At 51.6% G+C, this 23,847-nt stretch overlaps 1 protein-coding gene across 1 annotated transcript; it reads left to right on the forward strand.

Annotated features, from left to right (window-relative positions):
* The first annotated feature begins 3,791 nt into the window (after window positions 1-3,791).
* Window positions 3,792-23,847, forward strand: LOC132578092 (putative transferase CAF17, mitochondrial). Its single transcript, XM_060247933.1, is given in 4 exon segments — window positions 3,792-4,138; window positions 9,701-10,047; window positions 23,450-23,470; window positions 23,473-23,847. Coding segments are annotated over 4 exon segments (1,032 nt in total). The 5' UTR covers window positions 3,792-3,845; the 3' UTR covers window positions 23,844-23,847.

The following is a 23,847-nucleotide window of genomic DNA, read 5'->3' on the forward strand; positions in this document are numbered from 1 at the left end:
TGAAACCTGGGCCCGCACTTTGTCATTAGCGTTGGAAGGGGAGGGGGACCATATTTTTGAAGGACACCTTCTGGTTTTGCCCTGTTGTTCCTACTCCACCCCCTTGTGGTCCTTACCTCTCCACTCTCAGATCCCATTCCTGTAAGCTTTTCTGGTCCATTTCCACCACCTTCCATTATCCTCTGCTTTTCTGCCACCTTTAGACTCTCCCTTGTTGCCCAGAACACCCACATAATGCCATCTCTCTGTTCAAACACTGCTTCAAAGTTTGCTGACTCCAGATTGGAAGACTGCTGGAGATCTGGGAGAAGAGCTAGGGAGGGCAGGGCACAACGCCGTAGAGACCACCCTCCAAAGCAGCCACATTCTGCAGGGGAACTTATTTCTGTTGTCTGGAGATCAACTGTTACTTCTAGGAGAGCTGCAGGCCAAACCCGGAAGTTGGCAATGCTGCTTCAGACTGCGTATCATTTTCTCTGGAACACACATACCCCCTTTGGTACAAATCTCAAATACATTTCACTGAACTGAATGCAGATTCTTCCCCTCACTTCCATCTGCCTTGTTGTGTTCAGGGCAGAGACTCTAAACTTTCAGAGACTCTAAACTTTCAGGGCAGAGACTCTGCCTCTGCATTGTTTCTTTCAGCGCCATGCATATTGGTGGCACTATACAAGTTATAATACATGCACATGGTCGCACCACAGCGCAAATGTTAACACTTCCGCTTTGACCTGTTCCAGTCAACCTAATTGCAGTGACCAAGGTCCCTAAGCCCATGGGAGTCTGCTCTGGAGGGCGGGGAGAGCCCATTTTAAAATCCCATGCATGCTGCAGCTTCTGTACTTCCCTGCTTGACTCCAAGCCCCGCTAAACTAGTGCACAAATCAGTTGTGCAGGGAGTCTTTCGTACTTTTATTTATTTAAGTAAGTCAAGGCCAGTTTGGTGTAGTGGTTACACATGCTCTGACTCTTATCTGGGAGAACCAGGTTTGATTCCCCACTCCACATACGTCTGCTGGAGTGACCCTGAGTCAGTCAGAAGTTCTCGCAAAGCTGTTCGTCTCAAGAGCAGTTTCTGTCAGCTTTCTCAGTCCCCACCTACCTCACAGGGTGTCCACTGGTGAGAGAGAAAGGGAAGGGAAAGGAGACTGTAAAATGCTCTGAGACTCCTTTGGGTAGTGAAAGGTGGTAAAGGTGGTCCCCTGTGCAAGCACCAGTCGTTTCCGACTCTGGGGTGACGTTGCTTTCACAACGTTTTCACGGCAGACTTTTTTATGGGGTGGTTTGCTATTGCCTTCCCCAGTCATCTACGCTTTTCCCCCAGCAAGCTGGGTACTCATTTGACCAACCTCGGAAGGATGGAAGGCTGAGTCAACCTCGAGCCGGCTACCTGAACCCAGCTTCCGCTGGGATCGTACTCAGGTCGTGAGCAGAGGGCTCCGAATGCGGTACTGAAGCTTTACCACTCTGAACCACGGGGCAGTGAAGGGTGGGGTATAAATTCCATCTCTTCATCTTCTACCCGGCTCTCCCTACAGAGCAGGCTCAGCTCAACTGTCTCTGTTACTGCTACAGACATAAGTAAGAATAAGTCTTGTAGAACTCAGTGAAACTGAACTAACCTGTAGCGTTTACAGAGAGTCAGCTGTGTTAGTCTGTTGCACTGGAGGGCACTAAACATGGACAAATACAAACATGAAGCTATGCTATATTGAACCCTTGATCCATCACAGTCACTACTGTCTACTTAGACTGGCAGCGGCTGTCCCAAGTCCCAGGCTGAGGTCTTTCCCATCACCTACTGCCTGATCTTTTTTTTTACAGGAGATGCCAGGGACTGAACCCGCAACCTTCTGCATGCTAGGCAGATATTGTACTACTGAGCTGTGGCTATAGTTCCCAGCTAGGACCTGGGACCTCCTGCGTGCATAGCAGTCTTTTACCACTATCCCCATTACACAATCCTTGTAAGAAAGTCCCATGGTGCTCCCGGAATCATAGAGTTGGAAGGGACCTCCAGGGCCATCTAGTCCAACCCCCTGCACAATGCAGGAAACCCACAAATACCTACCCCAAATTCACAGGATCTTCATCGCTGTCAGATGGCCATCTAGCCTCTGTTGAAAAACCTCCAAGGAAGGAGAGCCCACCACCTCCCGAGGAAGCCTGTTCCGCTGAGGAACTGCTCTAAACCCACAAACACCTCCCCCTAAATTCATAGGATCTTCATTGCTGTCAGATGGCCATCTAGCCTCTGTTGAAAAACCTCCAAGGAAGGAGAGCCCACCACCTCCCACGGAGGAAGCCTGTTCCACTGAGGAACCGCTCTTAACGGTCAGGAAGTTCTTCCTAATGTTGAGCCGGAAACACTTGATTTAATTTCAATCCATTGGTTCTGGTCCTACCTTCCAGGGCCGCAGAAAACAATTCCACACTATGCTCTATATGACAATTCCACACCATCCAATTCCACACTCAGTAGGGAAAGGAAAGGTCCCCTGTGCAAGCACCAGTCGTTTTTGACTCTGGGGCGACGTTACCCTCTTTCAAATCGACAGGCATGAGGATCAAGGTGTCAGAACCCAGAGGGGATAGCACAGCAGGAAAGAAGTTTCCCCTCAGTCTCTGTGCTGGTTAGACATTTTTATAGAACTGCATTGTTTTTTTTATTAGAATTCACCCGTTTTCTTACATAGAAAAACAAATAGCCCAACACATTAAACAGCGGCTTCTAATCCGTTCCCCAAAAGATCCTCCACTGGGTAGGGTTGTCAGCTCCAGGTTGGGAAATCCCTGTAGTTTTAGGGGAAGGACCTCAGAGGGGTATAATGCCATGCAGCACATCCTCCAAAGCAGCCATTTTCTCCGGAGGAACTGATCTCTAGAATTCCTGGAGATGCCCAAAACCCATCTGGAAATCCTATCTCATCTTGGCTGGGGCTCCACGCAGTCTGGAGCTTTGGGAAACTGTTGGGAGATTTAGGACTGGACCCTGGAGAGGAACCTCAGAAGGGTATAGAATTGCCAGGTCTGACATAATTAATACCTGGAGACTTTGGAGGTGGAGCCAGGAGCAAGGGTGTCACAAGCAGAAGGGAACTCCAAAGGGAGTTCTGGTCATCACAATTAAAGGGGTCCCACACCTTTTAAATGCCTTCCCTCCGTTTGGATAGGGGCACCTTCTTTGGGGGCTCATAGAATTGGACTCCCTGGTCCAATCTTTTTGAAACTTGGGGTTTGTTTTGAGGAGAGGCACTGGATGCTATGCTGAAAATTTGGTGCCTCTATCTAAAACACACACACACACACCCCTAGAGCCCCAGATCAATTCTATATTATACCAGTTGCCAGCAGACATTTCCCTCCCCACCTCCAGCTTCTGATAAAATTGAAAGTGGGGGGGGCACTGGGCAGGCCTCCAAACTAGGAGATCCCCTACCCCCACCAGGTGTAGAAGGCCATCAAGTCATCTGGAAATCCATCAAACTGCCTCCAAGGCATTTTATTCAGGGGAACTGATCTCTGTAATTTTCAGAGCAGTTGCGATTCCGGGAGATCTCCAGCCGCCGCCTGGCGATTGGCATCCCTAGCTGCCGCATGAGCTCTCGAAACACGTGCTTCCCTCAAGGGCATTCTCCACCCAGAAGGGGGCGTCCCCTCGACGGGCCAATCAGAAGCGGCGTCTGCGTCTGCGGCCCCGCCCCCTCTCCTCTCGAGACGAAAAAGCAGCCGGCGGAATGGTGCCGGCCCCGCGCATGCGCACTAGGTCCTATTAAACCGCCTCACAAGATGTCGGCGGGGAGGCCGAAACATTCTGCCGCTGCGGTTTCCCTCAGGCCGCCATGCTGGTGAGGGCGAGCGGAGTGCTGCGGGGTCTTCCCCGCGGCCTGCACCTCACGACCCTACGGGGCCTGACCGGGACGGAGGCGGCGAGCCCGGCCGCTGACTGCTTCCCGCTGAACCGCGGTCTGCTCCGTCTCCAAGGCCGGGAGGCCGAGCCCTTCCTCCAAGGCCTGCTGACCAATGACGTGACGCTCCTCGCGGCTGGGGGCGGGGCCTCCGAGGCGCCTCGCGCGCAATACGCGCATCTCCTCAACGTCCAGGGGCGGTGCCTTTATGACGTCATCCTGTACAGGTGAGCGGAGCCATTTGCGGCTCACTAGAAGGGGGAGAAAGGAAGAGCCCATTGGCGGGGGAAGGGGGGTTGCTAGAAAACCAGTTCAGCCCACTGAGTGTGGTTGGATTTTCTTACAAAACCCCCCTTTCTTTAATGGGGAAAACTCTGTTTTGCATGCAGGAGGCCCCAGGTGGTCTAACCCAGGGGAGGCCAAACCTGCTTAACATAGGAGCCACATAGAATAAATGTCAGATGTTTGAGAGCTGCAAGACATGAATGTCAGATGTTTGAGAGCCGCAAGACAGTCAGTGTTGAGTATCGGACTCTGCACCCGCGCCGCGCAAGCCGGGACGTCCTCGGGTTACCTGGCGCAGCGCGGGAAAAGTCACCGCCAATCAAGACCAAGCGCGGGAAGTTTAACTGGCCAGGATTGGGCTGGCCAGCAGGGGGGTTGATCCGGGGTGCATGTATATATTAGCGGACCCGGCCGCGTGTTTCCCAGTTCTGTAATGTACCAGCGATTAAAGACCAATGCCTTTACCACGTCTCGTCTCCCAGTACATTACACTGGCGACGAAGGTGGGATCTAGATAGGTCCGGCCGGAGACGAGGAAGGCGAGAGACCGCAGGATCGGGCAGCCCGCCGCCACCATGGCGAACTCGAGCGTAACGACGGGCCATCTTGCGGAATTCAACCCGGAGCACCCCGAGAGATGGGAGACCTACACCGAAAGGGTCGAGTGCTACCTGCGGGCGAACCTGATCGACGATGACGAGAGAAAGAGAGACGTCCTGCTGAGCGTCTGTGGCGAAGAGACCTTCGAGATCGCACGAGGTCTCTCCGCTCCAGCTAAGCTGACGGAGAGGACCTACCGGGAAGTCGTGAGGCTCCTCACGGGCCACTTTTCAACCCAACCGTCCATCGTCGCCCGCCGATTCCTCTTCCACAAGAGGGACCAAAAGTCGGGGGAGACAGCGGCGGTCTACCTGGCGGCCCTTCGGCAGATCGCCGGAAATTGCAACTTTGACAAAAGGGACGAAGCCCTGCGGGACCGTTTCGTCTGGGGCCTCCGCGACGAGCGATTGCAGCAGAAGCTCTTCGCGAAGGAGGAGCTAACGCTACAACAAGCCTTCAACGAGGCAACGGCCTTCGAGAGGGCCACCAAGGCGTTCGGCCAGCCACGAGGTGAAGCAGTCCACCAAGGGGAAACGGAGCCAGAAGACCGAACAGAGGAAGAAGCGTTTCAACTCCGGCGGCCCCAAAGAACGGACACAAGGGCCCCCACTAGACAGCGAGCGACGGAGAGGGCCACCGCCACCACCGGTCCCAGGTGCGCCAGCTGCGGCGACCCCCACGAGCGCCGGGACTGCCCGTACCGCAACCTGGACTGCCGCAGCTGCGGAAAGACGGGCCACATCGCTCGGGCTTGCCGGGCCAAGAACAGCCGCCGACAACCATCAGCGCATCACGACTCCCTGGACACCCACACGACGGCATCCACCACTCTGCAGGTATTGAACTTGCCCCTATCGGCCCCAGACAAGGTCAAAATGTCGGTCCTAATCGAGGGCGCCCCCTGCACCATGGAAGTGGACTCGGGTTCCTCCATCTCCATCATTTCGGAGGAAACCCTCAAGAAACTATGCCCCCACCGCCGCCTTCAAACGAGGCCAGCGGACTTCGTACTGAGGGACTTTCAGAAGAACCCAGTACACATCGTGGGGTGGGCCCGGGTGCATGTGGAAAGAAGGGGTTTCAGAGGGCCCCTGGACATCCTAGTGGTCAAGCGCCAACTGACCACACTTCTAGGGTTGGCTTGGTTCAATCCCCTGGGGATCCAGCTGGTGGGGGTGGACCACTTGTAGGCCAGCAATTTCGACGGGGTCTGCCGAGAGTTCCCCGAGGTCTTTGATGGGTCTTTGGGGAGCTATAAGGGTCCGCCCATCACCCTACCGATTGACCCAATGGTCAGGCCCATAAGGCTTAAAGCGAGGCGCGTCCCGTTCGCCCTTAAGCCGAAAATAGAGGCAGAACTGGACCGCCTAACGGCCCAGGGCGTCCTAGAACCGGTAACATACGCGGAATGGGAAACCCCCATAGTAACGCCCGTCAAACCCAATGGGGAGGTGAGGATCTGCGCTGACTACAAGTGCACGATCAATAAGGCGCTACAAGACAACCCCTACCCAGTCCCGGTGGTCAGCCACGTCCTAGCAGCGCTAGCCGGGGCGAAGGTTTTTGGGAAGCTGGACTTAGCACAAGCATACCAGCAACTGCCGGTCGACGCTAAGACAGCGGAGGCGCAGACGATCGTGACCCACAGGGGCGCGTTCAGGGTTAAACGGCTGCAGTTCGGGGTCAGTGTGGCTCCGGGGATATTCCAGAGCATAATGGACTCTCTCCTTAAAGGGATCCCCGGAGTTCAACCCTTCTTTGACGACGTTTTAATCGCCGCCCCCAATGAAGGAGAGTTCTGCTGCCGCCTGCGCGAGGTCCTCAGGCGGTTCCAAGCGGCGGGGCTGAGAGTCAAAAAGGAGAAATGTTTGTTAGGGGTCCCGCGAGTGGAGTTCCTGGGGTTCGCCGTGGACGCGGCGGGGATACACCCGACGGCGGACAAGACCAGGGCCATAGTCCAGGCTCCTGCGCCCAAATGCAAGGCAGAACTACAGAGTTTTTTAGGATTGTTGAACTTTTATCACACGTTCCTACCGCACAAAGCCGCCGTAGCGGAACCGTTGCACCGTTTGCTGGATAAACAGGCCCCGTGGGTCTGGGGCCAACGCCAAGCCGCGGCGTTCCAAGCAGTGAAGGACCTCTTGGTCTCTAACGCGGTACTTCACCACTACGACGAAAACCTACCTCTGATCCTAGCTTGCGACGCCTCCCCCTACGGAGTAGGAGCGGTTTTGGGGCACCAACTCCCGGACGGGAGGGAAGTGCCAGTCGCGTACTATTCACGGACTCTATCTCCAGCGGAGCGGAACTACGCTCAAATTGACAAGGAGGCCTTGGCGATCGTGGCGGGGGTGCACAAGTTCAACGACTACCTCTACGGTAGGCGTTTCACCATCGCCACGGACCACAAGCCGCTCCTGGGCCTCCTAGCTCCAGACCGTCAGACCCCCCAAATCCTATCCCAGAGGGTCCTGAGGTGGAACCAGTTCCTGAACTCCTACACGTATGAACTGGTCCACCGCCCGGGTAAAGCCATGGGACACGCCGATGCCCTCAGCCGCCTGCCGCTCCCCATGACAGAACCGGATCCCGCCCCTGCACATGGGGTAATGCTCATTGAATCGCTCCCCGAGCGCCCCCTGCACGCGGCGGAGGTGGCTCGGGCGACAGGGAGGGACCGCATCCTGGCACGGGTCAGGGACTGGGTGGGGAGGGGGTGGCCATCAGGCAAAGTCGAAGACGCGTTCAGGCCATTCGCGTCCAGGAAGGACGAGCTATCAACCCACAAGGGGTGTGTGCTTTGGGGCAGCCGGGTGGTGGTTCCCCCCCCCTTGCGCAAGCAGGTGCTGGAAGACCTCCACGAGACCCACCCGGGCATCGTGAGGATGAAAGCCCTGGCCCGTAGTTATGTGTGGTGGCCGGGCATGGATGAGGAGATAGAGGGGTGGGTGAGGAGGTGCCAACCCTGCCAAGAATCCCGGCCCGATCCCCCATCAGCCCCGGTCCACAGATGGGAGTCTAACAGGCGACCATGGTCCCGCCTCCACTTAGATTTTGCAGGCCCGTATCAGGGCCAAATCTTTTTTATACTTGTGGATGCCTACACAAAATGGCTGGAGGTGATTCCAGTAGCCTCGACCTCCACAGCAGCAGCCGTCCGGGCACTCAGGAGGGTCCTATGCACGCACGGGATCCCAGACACCCTGGTGACGGATAACGGTACTGCATTCACCTCCCGGGAATTCCGGGAGTTCACGGAGAGGTACCTCATACGACACATAAGATCCGCACCCTTCCATCCGGCCACCAACGGCCAGGCAGAGCGGATGGTGCGGACCACCAAGGAAGCACTGGGGAGAATAGTACAAGGGGATTGGGACCACCGCCTCTCAGCCTTCCTGTTCCACAACAGGATCACCCCAAACCCTATAACGGGATCCAGCCCCGCAGAACTGCTTATGGGGAGGAAACTGACAACACGCCTAGACAGGCTGCACCCCGACCGGGCCCCCGAGGTCCGCGGGTCCCCAGAGGTCCGGGAGGCGGTGCGGGGGTTCTTTCCGGGTGACCCGGTATACGCGAAGAACTTCGCAAGCGGTCCCGAGTGGGTCGCGGGGAGAGTCCTTAGGGTGACAGGTTCCAGGTCATACGAGGTGACCACCGAGGGGGGCCAGGTACTAAGGCGGCACATAGATCAGCTGCGCCGCCGCACCCTACCCGAAGAAACAGAGGAGGTAGGGAATAGGGAACCGCGGGCAACCGAAGGTCCGGAAGGGCGCTCGCCAATACAGGAACTACCCACTTATGACGCCCCCAGAGACACCGAACCAGAGCCGGAGCCTGAAACAGACCCCAACATCCCGCAGCCAGAAGCAGCATCGCCCACAACGGAACCAGCCTCCGCACCAAGAGCGACCCCGAGGAGATCGACACGGGAACGGAGAGCACCGGCGTACCTCCGGGACTATGTGGTTTAAACTAAGGGGGGAGGAGTGTTGAGTATCGGACTCTGCACCCGCGCCGCGCAAGCCGGGACGTCCTCGGGTTACCTGGCGCAGCGCGGGAAAAGTCACCGCCAATCAAGACCAAGCGCGGGAAGTTTAACTGGCCAGGATTGGGCTGGCCAGCAGGGGGGTTGATCCGGGGTGCATGTATATATTAGCGGACCCGGCCGCGTGTTTCCCAGTTCTGTAATGTACCAGCGATTAAAGACCAATGCCTTTACCACGTCTCGTCTCCCAGTACATTACAGTCAGAAAGGCAAATGCATGGGAGGGAGAAGTGGAAAGAAAGCGACTTTAACTTTAAATGCATTCTTCAAGCTGCTGGCTGACTTGGCTTGGATAAGAAGATGATGATATTGGATATATATCCCGCCCTCGACTCCGAAGACTCTCAGAGTGGCTCACAATCTCCTTTCCCTTCCCCCCCTCCCACAACAGACACTATATCTTCATCTACCTCACAGGGTGTCTGTTGTGGGGTGGAGGAAGGTAAAGGAGATTGTGAGCCGCTCTGAGACTCTTCGGAGTGGAGGGCGGGATATAAATCCAATATCTTCATCTACCTCACAGGGTGTCTGTTGTGGGGGAGGAAGGTAAAGGAGATTGTGAGCCGCTCTGAGACTCTTCGGAGTGGAGGGCGGGATATAAATCCAATATCTTCTTCTACCTCACAGGGTGTCTGTTGTGGGGAAGGAAGGTAAAGGAGATTTCAATAACGTTTTATTGTTATAATGTGAATCTGTCGTCGAATTGTGACTGTCGTGTGCCACCGTGAGCCCATTTGGGGAGGGCGGGCTATAAGTGCAATAAATAAATAATAAATAAAAAGGCTTATAAATAATATATTTATTTCAGTCCTCCTCCTGGATTTTCTTCAGGGTATTTTTTGCTCTTTTCCAGGGTTCGTGAAAGCTCTCAAGAAGAGACCCACATTCTCTTGGAGTGTGACTCTGCAGCCTTGGACTCCCTTCAGAAGCATCTGAAACTGTATAAGATCCGAAGGAAAGTGAGCATCGCTCCTTGCCTTGACCTGTCTTTGTGGGCTGTGATCTTGAAGGAGCCGTCTGAGGAGGTTTCCCGGAAGCTCCAACACCGCTCTGGCAACGCGGTGGTTGTCGCGTCGGACCCCAGAGGAGACATTATGGGTTGGAGGCTGATAACCAACCAAAGCACAAACCCGCTAGAGATTGTTCCCGGAAGCCGGATTGGAAATATCAAAGATTATCATAGGCACAGGTACAAACAAGGTAAACCTGTCTGTCTCAAAATTATGTGCACAACAGGACAATGTTTTTTTTTTACAGTTGTGTTTTATGCTGCTGGGTTATAAAATGATAAAAGGAGAGCCAGTTGGGTGTAATATAATAATAATAATAATAATAATAAATTTTATTTCTATCCCGCCCTCCCCACCTCAGCAGGCTCAGGGCGGCTAACAACATTTTATAAAAACATACAATAATAATAATAAAACCTTTAAATTTAACAATATAAAACATCAACAATAAACTTAATAACATTAAAACCAGTTCAATAAATAGAGTTATTCTGCGGTATAGTTCTTCAACCGCGTTGGCGGCTCCTTAATTTCTGATCTTCCTAACAGTCCGGGTGTGCAAATTTGAAGAGGACGGTCTTGCAGGCCCTGCGGAACTGCTCAAGGTTCCGCAGGGCCCGCACCTCCTCGGGGAGTCGGTTCCACAGAGTAGGAGCCGCAATCGAGAATGCCCGTGCTCTGGTGCTCTGATATTTTATCTCCTTCGGCCCGGGGATGGTCATTAGATTTTTCCCGACTGACCTCAGTGCTCTCTGGGGTTCGTATGGGGAAAGACGGTCCCTCAGGTAGGCAGGTCCTCGGCCATATAAGGCTTTAAAGGTAACGACCAACACTTTGTACTGGACTCGGTATACAATCGGCAGCCAGTGCAGTTCACGCAGCCCCGGCTGTATATGCTCCCGTTTTGGGAGTCCCAGCAACAGCCTGGCTGCCGCGTTCTGCACTAGCTGCAGTCTCCGAGTCCGGCACAGAGGTAGCCCCAAGTAGAGGGCATTACAGTAGTCTAATCTTGAGGTGACCGTTGCATGGATCACTGTTGCGAGGTCCCGACGCTCGAGGAAAGGGGCCAACTGCCTTGCCCGCTTCAGATGGAAGAATGCTGACTTGGCAGTGGCTGCTATCTGGGCCTCCATTGATAGTGAAGGCTCCAGTAAAACACCCAGGCTCTTTACCTGGCGCGCTGCTTTCAATAGCGCACCATCGAAGGCCGGGAGAGCTATTTCCCCTCCCAGAGCGCCGCGACCCACGCAAAGGACCTCTGTCTTCGCTGGGTTCAGTTTCAGCCCACTCAGCCTGAGCCATGTCGCAACAGCCTGTAAAGCCCGGTCGAGATTCCCTGGTGCGGGGTCGGGCCAGCCGTCCATTAGTAGATAGAGCTGGGTGTCATCTGCATATTGATGGCAACCCAGCCCAAACCGCCGGGCAATCTGGGCGAGGGGGCGCATATAGATGTTGAACAACATCGGGGAGAGAACTGCTCCCTGAGGCACCCCGCAATCCAGTGTGCGCCTCCGGGACCGTTCCCCCCCAATAGCCACCCTCTGTCCCCGACCTAGGAGAAAGGAGGAAAGCCATTGCAAGGCCGACCCCTCAACCCCAATGTCGGCGAGGCGGCGCGTCAGTAGCCGATGGTCGACTGTATCGAATGCAGCCGACAGATCTAACAACATCAGCACCGCAACGCCGCCTCGATCCAGTTGCCGTTGGAGGTCATCCACCAAGGCGACCAGCACCGTCTCCGTCCCATGGTTGTGTGCAGGCTCTTATCTGGGAGAACCCGGTTTGATTCCCCACTCCTCCACTTGCAGCTGCTGGGATGGCCTTGGGTCAGCCAGAGCTCTAATAGAGAGCCAGTTTGGTGTAGTGGTGAAGTGTGCGGACTCTTATCTGGGAGAACCGGGTTGGATTCCCCACTCCTCCACTTGCAACTGCTGGAATGGCCTTGGGGCAGCCAGAGCTCTAATAGAGAGCCAGTTTGGTGTAGTGGTGAAGTGTGCGGACTCTTATCTGGGAGAACCCGGTTTGATTTCCCACTCCTCCACTTGCACCTGCTAGCATGGCCTTGGGTCAGCCATAGCTCTCTTATCTGGGAGAACCCGGTTTGATTCCCCATTTCTCCACTTACTGCTGTTGGAATGGCCTTAGTCAGCCATCACTCTCGCAGGAGTTGTCCTTGAAAGGGCAGCTGCTATAAGAGCTCTCTCAGCCCCACCCACCTCACAGGGTGTCTGTTGTGGGGGAAGAAGATTAAAGAGGTTGTAAGCTGCTCTGTGACTGATTCAGAGAGAAGGGCGGGGTAGAAATCTGCAGTCTACTTCTTTACATGGCAAATCTGCACTAAACACGTTAGATTTCTGGAGATGGAATAAATGTTCCATATTTATGTTCACTGGAATAACCTCCTAATGTAATCCAGCTAGAATATTGAGGCTGGAATGGGGGCACAGAAAGTCAAACTAGCTAAAACTGGCAGTATGGAGGAGGGAGAAATTTATTTCTTCTCCCCTATGATTCAGCGCAGAGCCCTCCTCTTGTTTTTCCCATGCTTTGTGTTTCTTTAACGCCAGCTTATATCACAACCCGACTCAGCATAAGAACGTAAGAGAAGCCATGTTAGATCAGGCCAATGGCCCATCCAGTCCAACACTCTGTGTCACACAGTGGCCAAAATACATATACACACACACACACACACACACACACACTGTGGCTAATAGCCACTGATGGACCTCTGTTCCATATTTTTATCTAACCCCCTCTTGAAGCTGCCTATGCTTGTGGCCGCCACCACTTCCTGTGGCAGTGAATTCCACACGTTAATCACCCTTTAGGTGAAGAAGTACTTCCTTTTATCCGTTTTAACCTGACTGCTCAGCAATTTCATCGAATGCCCACGAGTTCTTGTATTGTGAGAAAAGGAGAAAAGTACTTCTTTCTCTACTTTCTCCATCCCATGCATTATCTTGTAAACCTCTATCATGTCACCCCGCAGTCGACGTTTCTCCAAGCTAAAGAGCCCCAAGCATTTCAACCTTTCTTCATAGGGAAAGTGTTCCAGCCCTTTAATCATTCCAGTTGCCCTTTTGTGGAGTTTCTCCAATGCTATAATATCCTTTTTGAGGTGCGGTGAGCAGAATTGTACACAGTATTCCAAATGAGACTGCACCATCGATTTATACAGGGGCATTATGATACTGGCTGATTTGTTTTCAATTCCCTTCCTAATAATTCCCAGCATGGCGTTGGCCTTTTTTATTGCAAACGCACACTGTCTTGACATTTTCAGTGTGTTCTCTACCATGACCCCAAGATCTTTCTCTTGGTCAGTCTCTGCCAGTTCACACCCCATCAGCTTGTATTTGTAGCTGGGATTCTTGGCCCCAATGTGCATTACTTTGCACTTGGCCACACTGAACTGCATCTGCCATCTGGAACTTTGTTCCGCTGCTTCAGACCAACACAGAAGGAATCTTTCCTTCTCTCCCTCCCTTGCGGCTCTCAAGCACCTGATGTTCATGTCCCGCGTCTCTCCAACGTTTGGCTTTTAGTTGATGTGGCTCTTGCGTTAAGCAAGTTTGGCCACTCCTGTTCAGTACCTTAAATTGCACGCAGGAGTCTCTAGCAAAATCTTGGTACCATCTGGAGCATTGTAGTAATGCGTCTCTGGTGGCCGGAGTGTGGTTTCCCGAGTGCTCTGCAATGGGAAATGAAACGTTGGTTGTAGGAAGCAAATCCTGTCGTAGTTTTTGGAATGCAAGGAATTGCATCTATGTATATCTGAGGGGAGACAGAGAGACGTGCATATCTGTGTGCATGCATAACCTTGGCAGCCCGCACTTCAGGAGATGTTTTACTGCTTGATTCTGCCGTCCCCCCACCCCTGCTCCCGCCTGTATATCTTCAGTAAATGCGGCTTATCTCTCTGCGGCACATATTTTCAGTGGCCCAGGCCTATAAAATGCTTTGAAGTGTTGCCAGTCTTCTAATCTCGTCCGAAGAGAGAATCCCGATGGACCTGATCAGAAGCGATGCTTTATGTCCTACGACCGGGTTGGTCTTTTTTTTAGTAAGGCATTCCACCAAGTTTTTAAAAATAGCTCTTTAATGGGAGCGGCTGCATGTCTTATTATCTTAAGACAGCCTTCCTGTATATTTGGCATCTCTGTTCTGTTCTGGATTGTCTCAATTCTGTTTGTTTTGCCTGTTGCTCTGGGGGGAGAAATATCTCAACCCAGGCAAGTCAGAATAGATTCAAGAACAATTTAAGGGTCCAGTTTGGTGTAGTGGTTAAGTGCGCTGACTCTTATCTGGGAGAACTGGGTTTGATTCCCCACTCCTCCACTTGCAGCTGCTGGAATGGCCTTGGGTCAGCCATAGCTCTGGCAGAGGTTGTCCTTGAAAGGGCAGCTGCTGGGAGAGCCCTCTCCAGCCCCACCCACCTCACAGGGTGTCCGTTGTGGGGGAGGAAGGTAAAGGAGATTGTGAGCCGCTCTGAGACTCTTTAGAGTGGAGGGCGGGATATAAATCCAATATCTTCATCTACCTCACAGGGTGTCTGTTGTGGGGGAGGAAGGTAAAGGAGATTGTGAGCCGCTCTGAGACTCTTGAGTGGAGGGCGGGATATAAATCCAATATCTTCATCTACCTGACAGGGTGTCTGTTGTGGGGGAGGAAGGGAAAGGAGATTGTGAGCCGCTCTGAGACTCTTGAGTGGAGGGCGGGATATAAATCCAATATCTTCATCTACCTCACAGGGTGTCTGTTGTGGGGGAGGGTAAAGGAGATTGTGAGCCGCTCTGAGACTCTTTGGAGTGGAGGGCGGGATATAAATCCAATATCTTCATCTACCTCACAGGGTGTCTGTTGTGGGGGAGGAAGGGAAAGGAGATTGTGAGCCGCTCTGAGACTCTTGAGTGGAGGGCGGGATATAAATCCAATATCTTCATCTACCTCACAGGGTGTCTGTTGTGGGGGAGGAAGGGAAAGGAGATTGTGAGCCGCTCTGAGACTCTTGAGTGGAGGGCGGGATATAAATCCAATATCTTCATCTACCTCACAGGGTGTCTGTTGTGGGGGAGGAAGGTAAAGGAGATTGTGAGCCGCTCTGAGACTCTTTGGAGTGGAGGGCGGGATATAAATCCAATATCTTCATCTACCTCACAGGGTGTCTGTTGTGGGGGAGGAAGGGAAAGGAGATTGTGAGCCGCTCTGAGACTCTTGAGTGGAGGGCGGGATATAAATCCAATATCTTCATCTACCTCACAGGGTGTCTGTTGTGGGGGGGGGGGAAGGTAAAGGAATTTGTGAGCCGCTCTGAGACTCTTCGGAGTGGAGGGCGGGCTATAAATCCAATATCTTCATCATCTTCTTCCTCAGCTTTGAATTCCAAGATTGGCATTGTGGGAATGGGGAGGGGGTGGCGTCCCAAAAACACCTGACGGGAGAAAATGGATGCTGAGGCAGATCATGTGGCTTGCAAGCGGATGTTCTCCGGTTCAGTCCCGGCCATCTCTGGCGCAAAGGGTTTGCAGACCACAGGCTCTGAGAAGGACCTTTCTTTGCTTGAGGGCAGAGCAGACAAAACTGAGCTAGACAGACCTCTGGACTCTCTTCAGTATAAACAAATGTCATATATGCAGATGAGGAAGGGCTGTTTTCTTAGGTCTTCCTGCCAATGCTGGCATTTCAAGTGTAAGCATAGCTTATACGCCTAATTATTTTACAATTTTGCTGTCAACAGGCACCGTTTATCCGAGCATTTGTGTGGCTCCTCTTGATTTCACTGGGGTTTGAGATGAAAAATGGTCTGGAGCAAGGGTGTTAAATTTTTTTGTTATGAGGGCTGGATCTGACATAAAAGAGACCTTGTTGGGCCGGACCGTGGCTGGTTGGGCCGGACCGTGTCGGGCCAGGCCGTGTGCATACCTAGTTAAGATCAGGTAGCAGAGATACACATTTTATAAAGAACCCAAACAAACACATATTCTTAAACTTAAAACACGCTTAAAACATTAGCACTCGTTGGTCTTAAAGGTGCTTTCTTTGTATTTCTCCCACGGGATCCAGGGAACTGGGCAAAGGAAGCTCTGGCTCTCTGGGGGGGAAGGAACCTCAGTCAATAGAAGGAAGAGAGGCTTGGCTCAGTTTGGTGTAGTGGTTAAGAGCCAGTTTGGTGTAGTGGTTAAGTGTGCGGACTCTTAACTGGGAGAACCGGATTTGATTCCCCGCTCCTCCACTTGCACCTGCTGGAATGGCCTTGGGTCAGCCAGAGCTCTGGCAGAGGTTGTCCTTGAAATGGCAGCTGCTGTGAGAGCCCTCTCAGCCCCACCTACCTCACAGGGTGTCTGTTGTGGAGGAGGAAGGGAAAGGAGATTGTGAGCTGCTCTGAGACTCTTCGGAGTGGAGGGCGGGATATAAATCCAATATCTTCATCTACCTCACAGGGTGTCTGTTGTGGTGGGGGGAGGTAAAGGAGATTGTGAGCCGCTCTGAGACTCTTCGGAGTGGAGGGCGGGATATAAATCCAATATCTTCTTCTTCTCAGTAGCTCTGCTGTGCGATTAGGAGAGCCTGGCAAAGCAAGCTATTCCTCGTCGATGGAGGAGCCTCAGCCAATGGAAAAAAAATAGAGGTTTTGTTCTGTAGCTTCTGTGCAATTGAGCAAGCCTTGGAAAGCAAGCTGTGATGCAGAAGGAAGCAATAGGAGGGGGGGGAAGGAAGCAGATGACAGCCAGTTGCTCGGGGGCCTGACAGGAGCCCTCTGGGGGCTTGATTCGGCCCCTGAACTGCATGCTTGACACCCCTGGCCTGGAGGAGCAGGTCCACGGTTAGCCGTTGTTGTTCAGCGATGAAGGCAGGGTTGACAACTGCCGGGTGGGGCCTGGCGATCTCCTGCTATTACAGTCGATTTCCGGTTGACCAAGATAGTTCCTCTGGAGAAAATGGCTTCTTTGGAGGAGGGGGAGGATTCTGTGGCATTATACCTTGCTGAGGTCCTGCTCCTCCCCAGAAGTCATCCTCCCTTGGCTCCACCCCCAATACCTCCAGGTGTTTCCAACCCAGAGCTGGTAAGCCTAGGCCAGGGGTAGGGAACGTTGGCTCTCCAGATGCTTTTTTTTGCCTACAACTCCCATCAGCCCCAGCCATGCTGGCTGGGGCTGATGGGAGTTGTAGGCAAAAAAACATCTGGAGAGCCAAGTTTCCCTACCCCTGGCCTAGGCAAAGTAAGCTGGCACGGGCCATGACAGAATGCTGCTAAAAAAGTGCCGAAAGTGATACCTCTCGCTGTCTGTTCAAAGCCCCTTGATGAAGGCTGCATCGCAGGGCTTATTTTGTAGCAGGAACTCCTTTGCATATTAGGCCACACACCCCTGATGTCGCCAATCCTCCAAGAGCTTACAGGGTTCTTAGTGCAGGCCCTGCCGTAAGCTCCAGGAGGATTGGATGCCTCAGGGGTGTGCGGCCTGATAAGCAAAAGAGTTCCGGCTAAAAAAAAACCAAAACCCTGTGTGCCAGTAAGAAATCATGTTACTTTTACCCCAGGGATGTTATGATCTGTAGGAGTATTGTTGCTGGTGTCACCCAGTTGTGGTTCTCATGCTAAATATTTGTTTGATTTTGGGCCAGACAATTCTGTTAGCCTTTTAATGGGGGTGTTGGGGTGGGGGTGTTGGAGAATGGCATAGGAAAGTGCATGTTAGTTTTGTTTAGAGCAGGGGTAGGGAACGTTGGCTCTCCAGATGTTTTTTGCCTACAACTCCCACCAGCCCCAGCCAGCATGGCCAATGGCTGGGGCTGATGGGAGTTGTAGGCAAAAAACCTCTGGAGAACATAAGAGAAGCCATGTTGGATCAGGCCAATGGCCCATCTAGTCCAACACTCTGCGTCACATAAGAACATAAGAGAAGCCATGTTGGATCAGGCCAGTGGTCCATCCAGTCCAACACTCTGTGTCACATAAGAACTTAAGAGAAGCCAGGTTGGATCAGGCCTATGGCCCATCCAGTCCAACACTCTGTGTCACATAAGAACATAAAAGAAGCTATGTTGGATCAGGCCAATGGCCCATCCCGTCCAACACTCTGTGTCACATAAGAACATAAGAGAAGCCATGTTGGATCAGGCCAATGGCCCATCTAGTCCAACACTCTGTGTCACATAAGAACTTAAGAGAAGCCATGTTGGATCAGGCCAATGGCCCCTCCAGTCCAACACTCTGTGTCACATAAGAACATAAGAGAAGCCCTGTTGGATCAGGCCAATGGCACCTCCAGTCGAACACTCTGTGTCACATAAGAACATAAAAGAAGCCATGTTGGATCAGGCCAACGGCCCATCCAGTCCAACACTCTGTGTCACATAAGAACATAAGAGAAGCCCTGTTGGATCAGGCCAATGTCCCCTCCAGTCCAACACTCTGTGTCACCTAAGAACATAAGAGAAGCCATATTGGATCAGGCCAATGGCCCATCCAGTCCAACACTCTGTGTCACATAAGAACATAAGAGAAGCCCTGTTGGATCAGGCCAGTGGCCCATCCAGTCCAACACTCTGTGTCACACAGTGGCCAATATATGTGTGTGTGTATACACACACACATGCATACATATACACACACACACACATATATATACTGTGGCTAATAGCCACTGACGGACCTCAGCTCCATATTTTTATCCAATCCCCTCTTAAAGCTGGCTATGCTTGTAGCCGCCACCACCTCCTGTGGCAGTGAGCTTTTTTCCTAGGCCTTAAAATCTGGTCCAGTGTCTTTCCAGTGCAGTGTTGCGGTTAGAACGTCGGATTGCTGAGACCTGGGTTTGAATCCCAACTCTGCAACAGAAGCCTGTTGGGTGACCTCGGGCCTGTCTTGCCACCTCCACTTAAATCCACTTCTGAGGTTAGATAAATAAAATCCTTCGTTCAGAATTCTCTCCTGGACTGCCAAGAAAGAAAATTAAAACACTGGCAAGCAACTGAGGCCCCCTAGTGGCTGTTTGCTAGCACTTTTGGATGTGTTCACCCAAAGTAAAATCCTACCATTTCCATCCCACCTTTTGGCCTAAGCATCTGGTTTTGATTATTCATTTCTAATACTTTTGCACCATCTGCCCGCAGTCATGCGCTTGAGGTGGTTCACGGTGACACAGAATCAAGTTAGAAAGCCAACCTGTAATCAATAGAAATAAGAATGGAAACAAAATACAAAAACAATTCAGTCAACGTAGAATGAAAGATAAAATAGTCTGGGCAACTTAGCAAAAGATTACTAAAAGCGGTGGCAGAATCATAGAATCACAGCGCTGGAAGGGACCTCCAGGGAATTGTAGTCCAACCCCCTGCACAATGCAGGAAACGCACAAACACCTCCCCCTAAATTCACAGGATCTTCATTGCTATAGAATCATAGGAATCCATTGCTATAGAACAGGGGTGGCCCATGGTAGCTCTCCAGATTTTTGTTTTTGCCTACAACTCCCATCAGCCCCAGCCAGCATGGCCAATGGCTGGGGCTGATGGGAGTTGTAGGCAAAAACATCTGGAGAGCTACCGTTGGCCACCCCTGATATAGAATCATGGTAGTATCTTAAACATCAGCAGTCTACTGAAACCAGAACGCAGCTGGAAGAAATAGGGGGGAAGCAAAACCATACATCAATCTGTTTAAAACAGTACTTTTATTTATTTTTTTAAACTCAGTGTCCGTTTATATTGGGCCTTTCTCTCCATTGGGGACCTGGAATATTGTGTGCAGTTCTGGAGGCCAGAATGGACAGCATGGGAGCGGGTGCAGAGGAGAGCAACAAGGGTGATTAGGGACCCGGAGTCCAAGCCCTACTATGAGGAATGGTTGGGGGACTTGGGAGTGTTCAGTCTGGAGAAGAGGTGGGGAGACAGGATTGCTCTCTTAAAATATTTGAAGGCCTGTCCCTTAGAGGAGGAGGGCAGGGATCTCTTCCTGTTGGCAGCAGAGGAGAGAACGTGCAAGAAGGGGTCTAACTTAAGGGCAAGAAGGTACCAGCTGGATATTAGGAAAAACTTTTCTACAGTCGGAGTTGTTCAACTCACATAATACAGGTGCCCCTCATGAACTTTTAAACATTTTTTGAAAGTTTTGAAGAGGTTCTGGAACTTGATTCCACCGCATTCTCCCAGAAAAAAAGCCCCCGGGGAAAGCTTATACAAAATTTCAGCCCAAACGCTAACCTATTAAGTCTCTTGCACTTCAGTCAGAAAACTAACATTCAAACCAAAGGTGTAATATTTCCATTTAAGTTCTTAATTGTTAAAGAAGACATAATCTTACTAAATCATTTTTTTTATTATTTGGCACAAATACAGTTCCCACCTCTGAGGATAACCAGCATCGCTGTTTATACCTCCCAAATTATCTTGGGCCCACTGCAGATAGGTAGTTAACCCGAGAAATGGATACAAAATACATAACTATTGTTATTGTTATAACTATTGCCTATTGTTATTGTCAATTTATTGCTAATTGTAAACTAGAATGGTTTTAAGACTAATGTTGATTTTAAAAGTTTTGTATAATTACTGTATGGGTATGTTGTTAGCCGCCCTGAGCCTGCCTTGGCGGGGAGGGCGGGATATAAATAAAATTTTATTAGTATTATTATTCAGCACGGGAATCTGTTCTCGAGGGAGGTGGTGAACTCTACCTCAGCGGCAGTCTTTAAGCAGCATCTGGACAAACGCTTATCAGGGATGCTCTAGGCCAGGGGTGGCCAACGGTAGCTCTCCAGATGTTTTTATGCCTACAACTCCCATCAGCCCCAGCCATTGGCCAAGCAGGGGTGGCTAGACTGTGGCTCTTTCACACATATTCAGGGGTAGCTCTCCAGATGTTTTTTGCCTACAATTCTCATCAGCCCCAGCCATTGGCCATGCTGGCTGGGGCTGATGGGAGTTGTCGGCAAAAAACATCTGGAGAGCTACCATTGGCCACCCCTGCTCTAGGCTGATCCCGCCTTGAGCAGGAGGCTGGACTAGAGGGCCTCTAGGGCCCCTTCCATCTCCGTGATTCTAAGACCTAAAGCAACTTACATTGTTCTCTTCTCGACGACGACTGCAGATTTATACCCCGCTCTTCTCTCTGAATCAGAGACTCAGAGCGGCTTACAATCTCCTATATCTTCTCCCCCCGCAACAGACACCCTGTGAGGTGGGTGGGGCTGGAGAGGGCTCTCCCAGCAGCTGCCCTTTCAAGGACAACTCCTGCGAGAGCTATGGCTAACCCCAGACCATTCCAGCAGCTGCAAGTGGAGGAGTGGGGAATCAAACCTGGTTCTCCCAGAGAAGAGTTCACACACTTAACCATTACACCAAACTGGCTTCTCCTCCATTTTATCTTTTATTTATCTGGGATTTATATCCCGCCCTTCCCACCGAGTTGCTCATGGCGGCTTACAACATATCTAAACTAACATAAAAATATAAAATTACACTTTAAAATTAACATTTCATAATATATAATTAAAATTATATTATATTTAAAACAGACAGCGGTCGTGGAGCTACACTCTATTCAGCTTCAGATACAAATTCAGTATTCAGTAGTCGGTATACAGGGCCGTTAATTGTGGGCCAGCCGGAAGAGGACTGTCTTACAGGCCCTGCGGAATTGGGTGAGATCCCGCAGGGCCCTTACCTCCTCCGGCAGCTGGTTCCACCAAAATGGAGCCATTACAGAGAAGGCCCGGTCCCTTGTGATCTTCAAGCGGGCTTCCTTTGGCCCGGGGACAACCAAAAGATTTTGAGTTCCCGATCTCAGTGCTCTCTGGGGAACATGCGGGGAGAGACGATCCCTCAGGTAGGCAGGTCCTAGGCCATATAGGGCTTTAAAGGTAATAACCAGCACCTTGTATCGAACTCGGTAAGATATTGGCAGCCAGTGCAGCGCCCGAAGTCCCGGCTGAATGTGCTCCCACCATTTTGTCGCACAACCCCGTGAGGTAAATTAGGTTGAGACTCAAAGTCACCCAGCATGCTTTCATGGCAGAGTGGGGATTCGAACCTGGGTTTTTTAGACCCTGAACCGGCACTTTAGCTGCTACACCATGCTGGCTCTAAGTCTTGGGCTAGCCCTTAGACATCCAGATTTTTTTGGAGGGGGGTTACTACTAGAAAGGTCAGTCCATCGTGTTTCTCCTCCTTCATCTCTGAAGGGGGAAGGGGACATGAAGGAGGACTCTATAAATATATATAGTTCTATTTATTACATTTGTATCCCACCCTCCCCTGACGGGCTCATGGCGGCCCTGAGGTAGATAGATATCTCCTAAAATATGACATAGAGGATAGAAGCTTGCAGAAGATTTACTGCCTGTAGCTCCTCTGCTCTAACCTCTGGGGAGGGACGGTGGCTCGGTGGTAGAGCATCTGCTTGGTAAGCAGAAGGTCTCAGGTTCAATCCCCGGCATCTCCAACTAAAAAGGGTCCAGGCAAATAGGCGTGAAAAACCTCAGCTTGAGACCCTGGAGAGCTGCTGCCAGTCTGAGGAGACAAGACTGACTGTGATGGACCAAAGAGGGTCTGATTCAGTAGAAGGCAGCTTCATATATGTTCATATATATGTTCATAACCAGGAGTTAGAGAGCATTCAGAGGATCTAGCAGAACAGTGTTATGTGTTTGGCAATAAACTCTTACGTCCAATTTTTGTGTCTCTTGTGCAACGAAACCCTAGCATATCAGATCCAACCTCTTTTTGGATTTGGACTGCCATGTTTTAGTACATCAGAACCTTCTCAGCTGTACCAAGTACATCTACAGCAGGGGTATGAAACATGCATTTCAGGGGTCAAATCAGGCTCCCGGAGGGCTCCTATCAGGCCCCCGAGCAACTGGCTATCTGCTTCCTTTTCCCTCTCGTTTCCTTCTGCATCTCAACTTGCTTTGCAAGGCTTGCTCAATTGCACAGGAGCTACAGAGCAAAACCTCTATTTTCTCCATTGGCTGAGGCTCCTTGCTTGGGGAGGAAGGGGGGAGGAATAGCTTGCTTTGCCAGGCTCTCTCAATTGCAAAGTAGAGCTACTGAGCCAAGTCTCTCTTCTATGGGCTGAGGCTCCTCCCCCTCCTGGTCCCTTGGGAAAGGAAGGAAAGAGCCGGAGCTTCCTTTGCCCAGTTTCCTGGATTCCATGGGAAAAATACAAAGAAAGCATCTCTGCTAATATGAGTAGAGTAGAAGCTGCCTTCTACTGAATCAGACCCTCGATCTATCAAAGTCAGTATTGTCTACTCAGACTGGCAGCGGCTCTCCAGGGTCTCAAGCTGAGGTTTTTCACTCCTATTTGCCTGGACCCTTTTTATTGGAGATGCCGGGGATTGAACCTGGGACCTTCTGCTTACCAAGCAGAAGCTCTACTGTTGAGCCACCGTCCTAATCTTAAATAGGTACCCGACATGACTCAGCCCAATCCAACACGGTCCAGCCCAACAAGGTCTCATTTATGCCAGATCTGGCCCCCGTAACAAATGAGTTAAACACCCCAGATCTACAGGATTACCGCTTCAGATTCTACCAGTTTATTGGTGCCACAGAAAAGTGACCGCTGTCCTTCCTCTGTTTTCCAGGCATCCCTGAAGGCATTAAAGACCTCCTACTGGAATAGCCCTACCTCTGGAATCCAACCTGGCTTACATGAATGGTATCAGTTTCACCAAAGGCTGTTACATCGGACAGGAGTTAACTGCTAGGACCCACCATATGGGTGTCATCCGTAAACGCCTCTTGCCGATAGAGCTCGCAGTACCCATGCCTTCCGAAAGCATTCCTAACGGTGCGGAAATCGTTACGGAATCGGGGAAGTCGGCTGGGAAGTACCGGGCCGGAAGCGATGAGCTTGGGATAGCCCTGCTCCGACTGGCTCACGTGAACGAACCGTTGCGTCTAAAACTCCCCGGTGACGCGACCGTGAATCTCACAGCTTCCGTTCCCGAATGGTGGCCGAAGGCTACAAACGCGTAGAAGA

The sequence above is a fragment of the Heteronotia binoei genome, chromosome 10, assembly GCF_032191835.1.
Source record: "Heteronotia binoei isolate CCM8104 ecotype False Entrance Well chromosome 10, APGP_CSIRO_Hbin_v1, whole genome shotgun sequence".
NCBI lineage: Eukaryota > Metazoa > Chordata > Lepidosauria > Squamata > Gekkonidae > Heteronotia > Heteronotia binoei.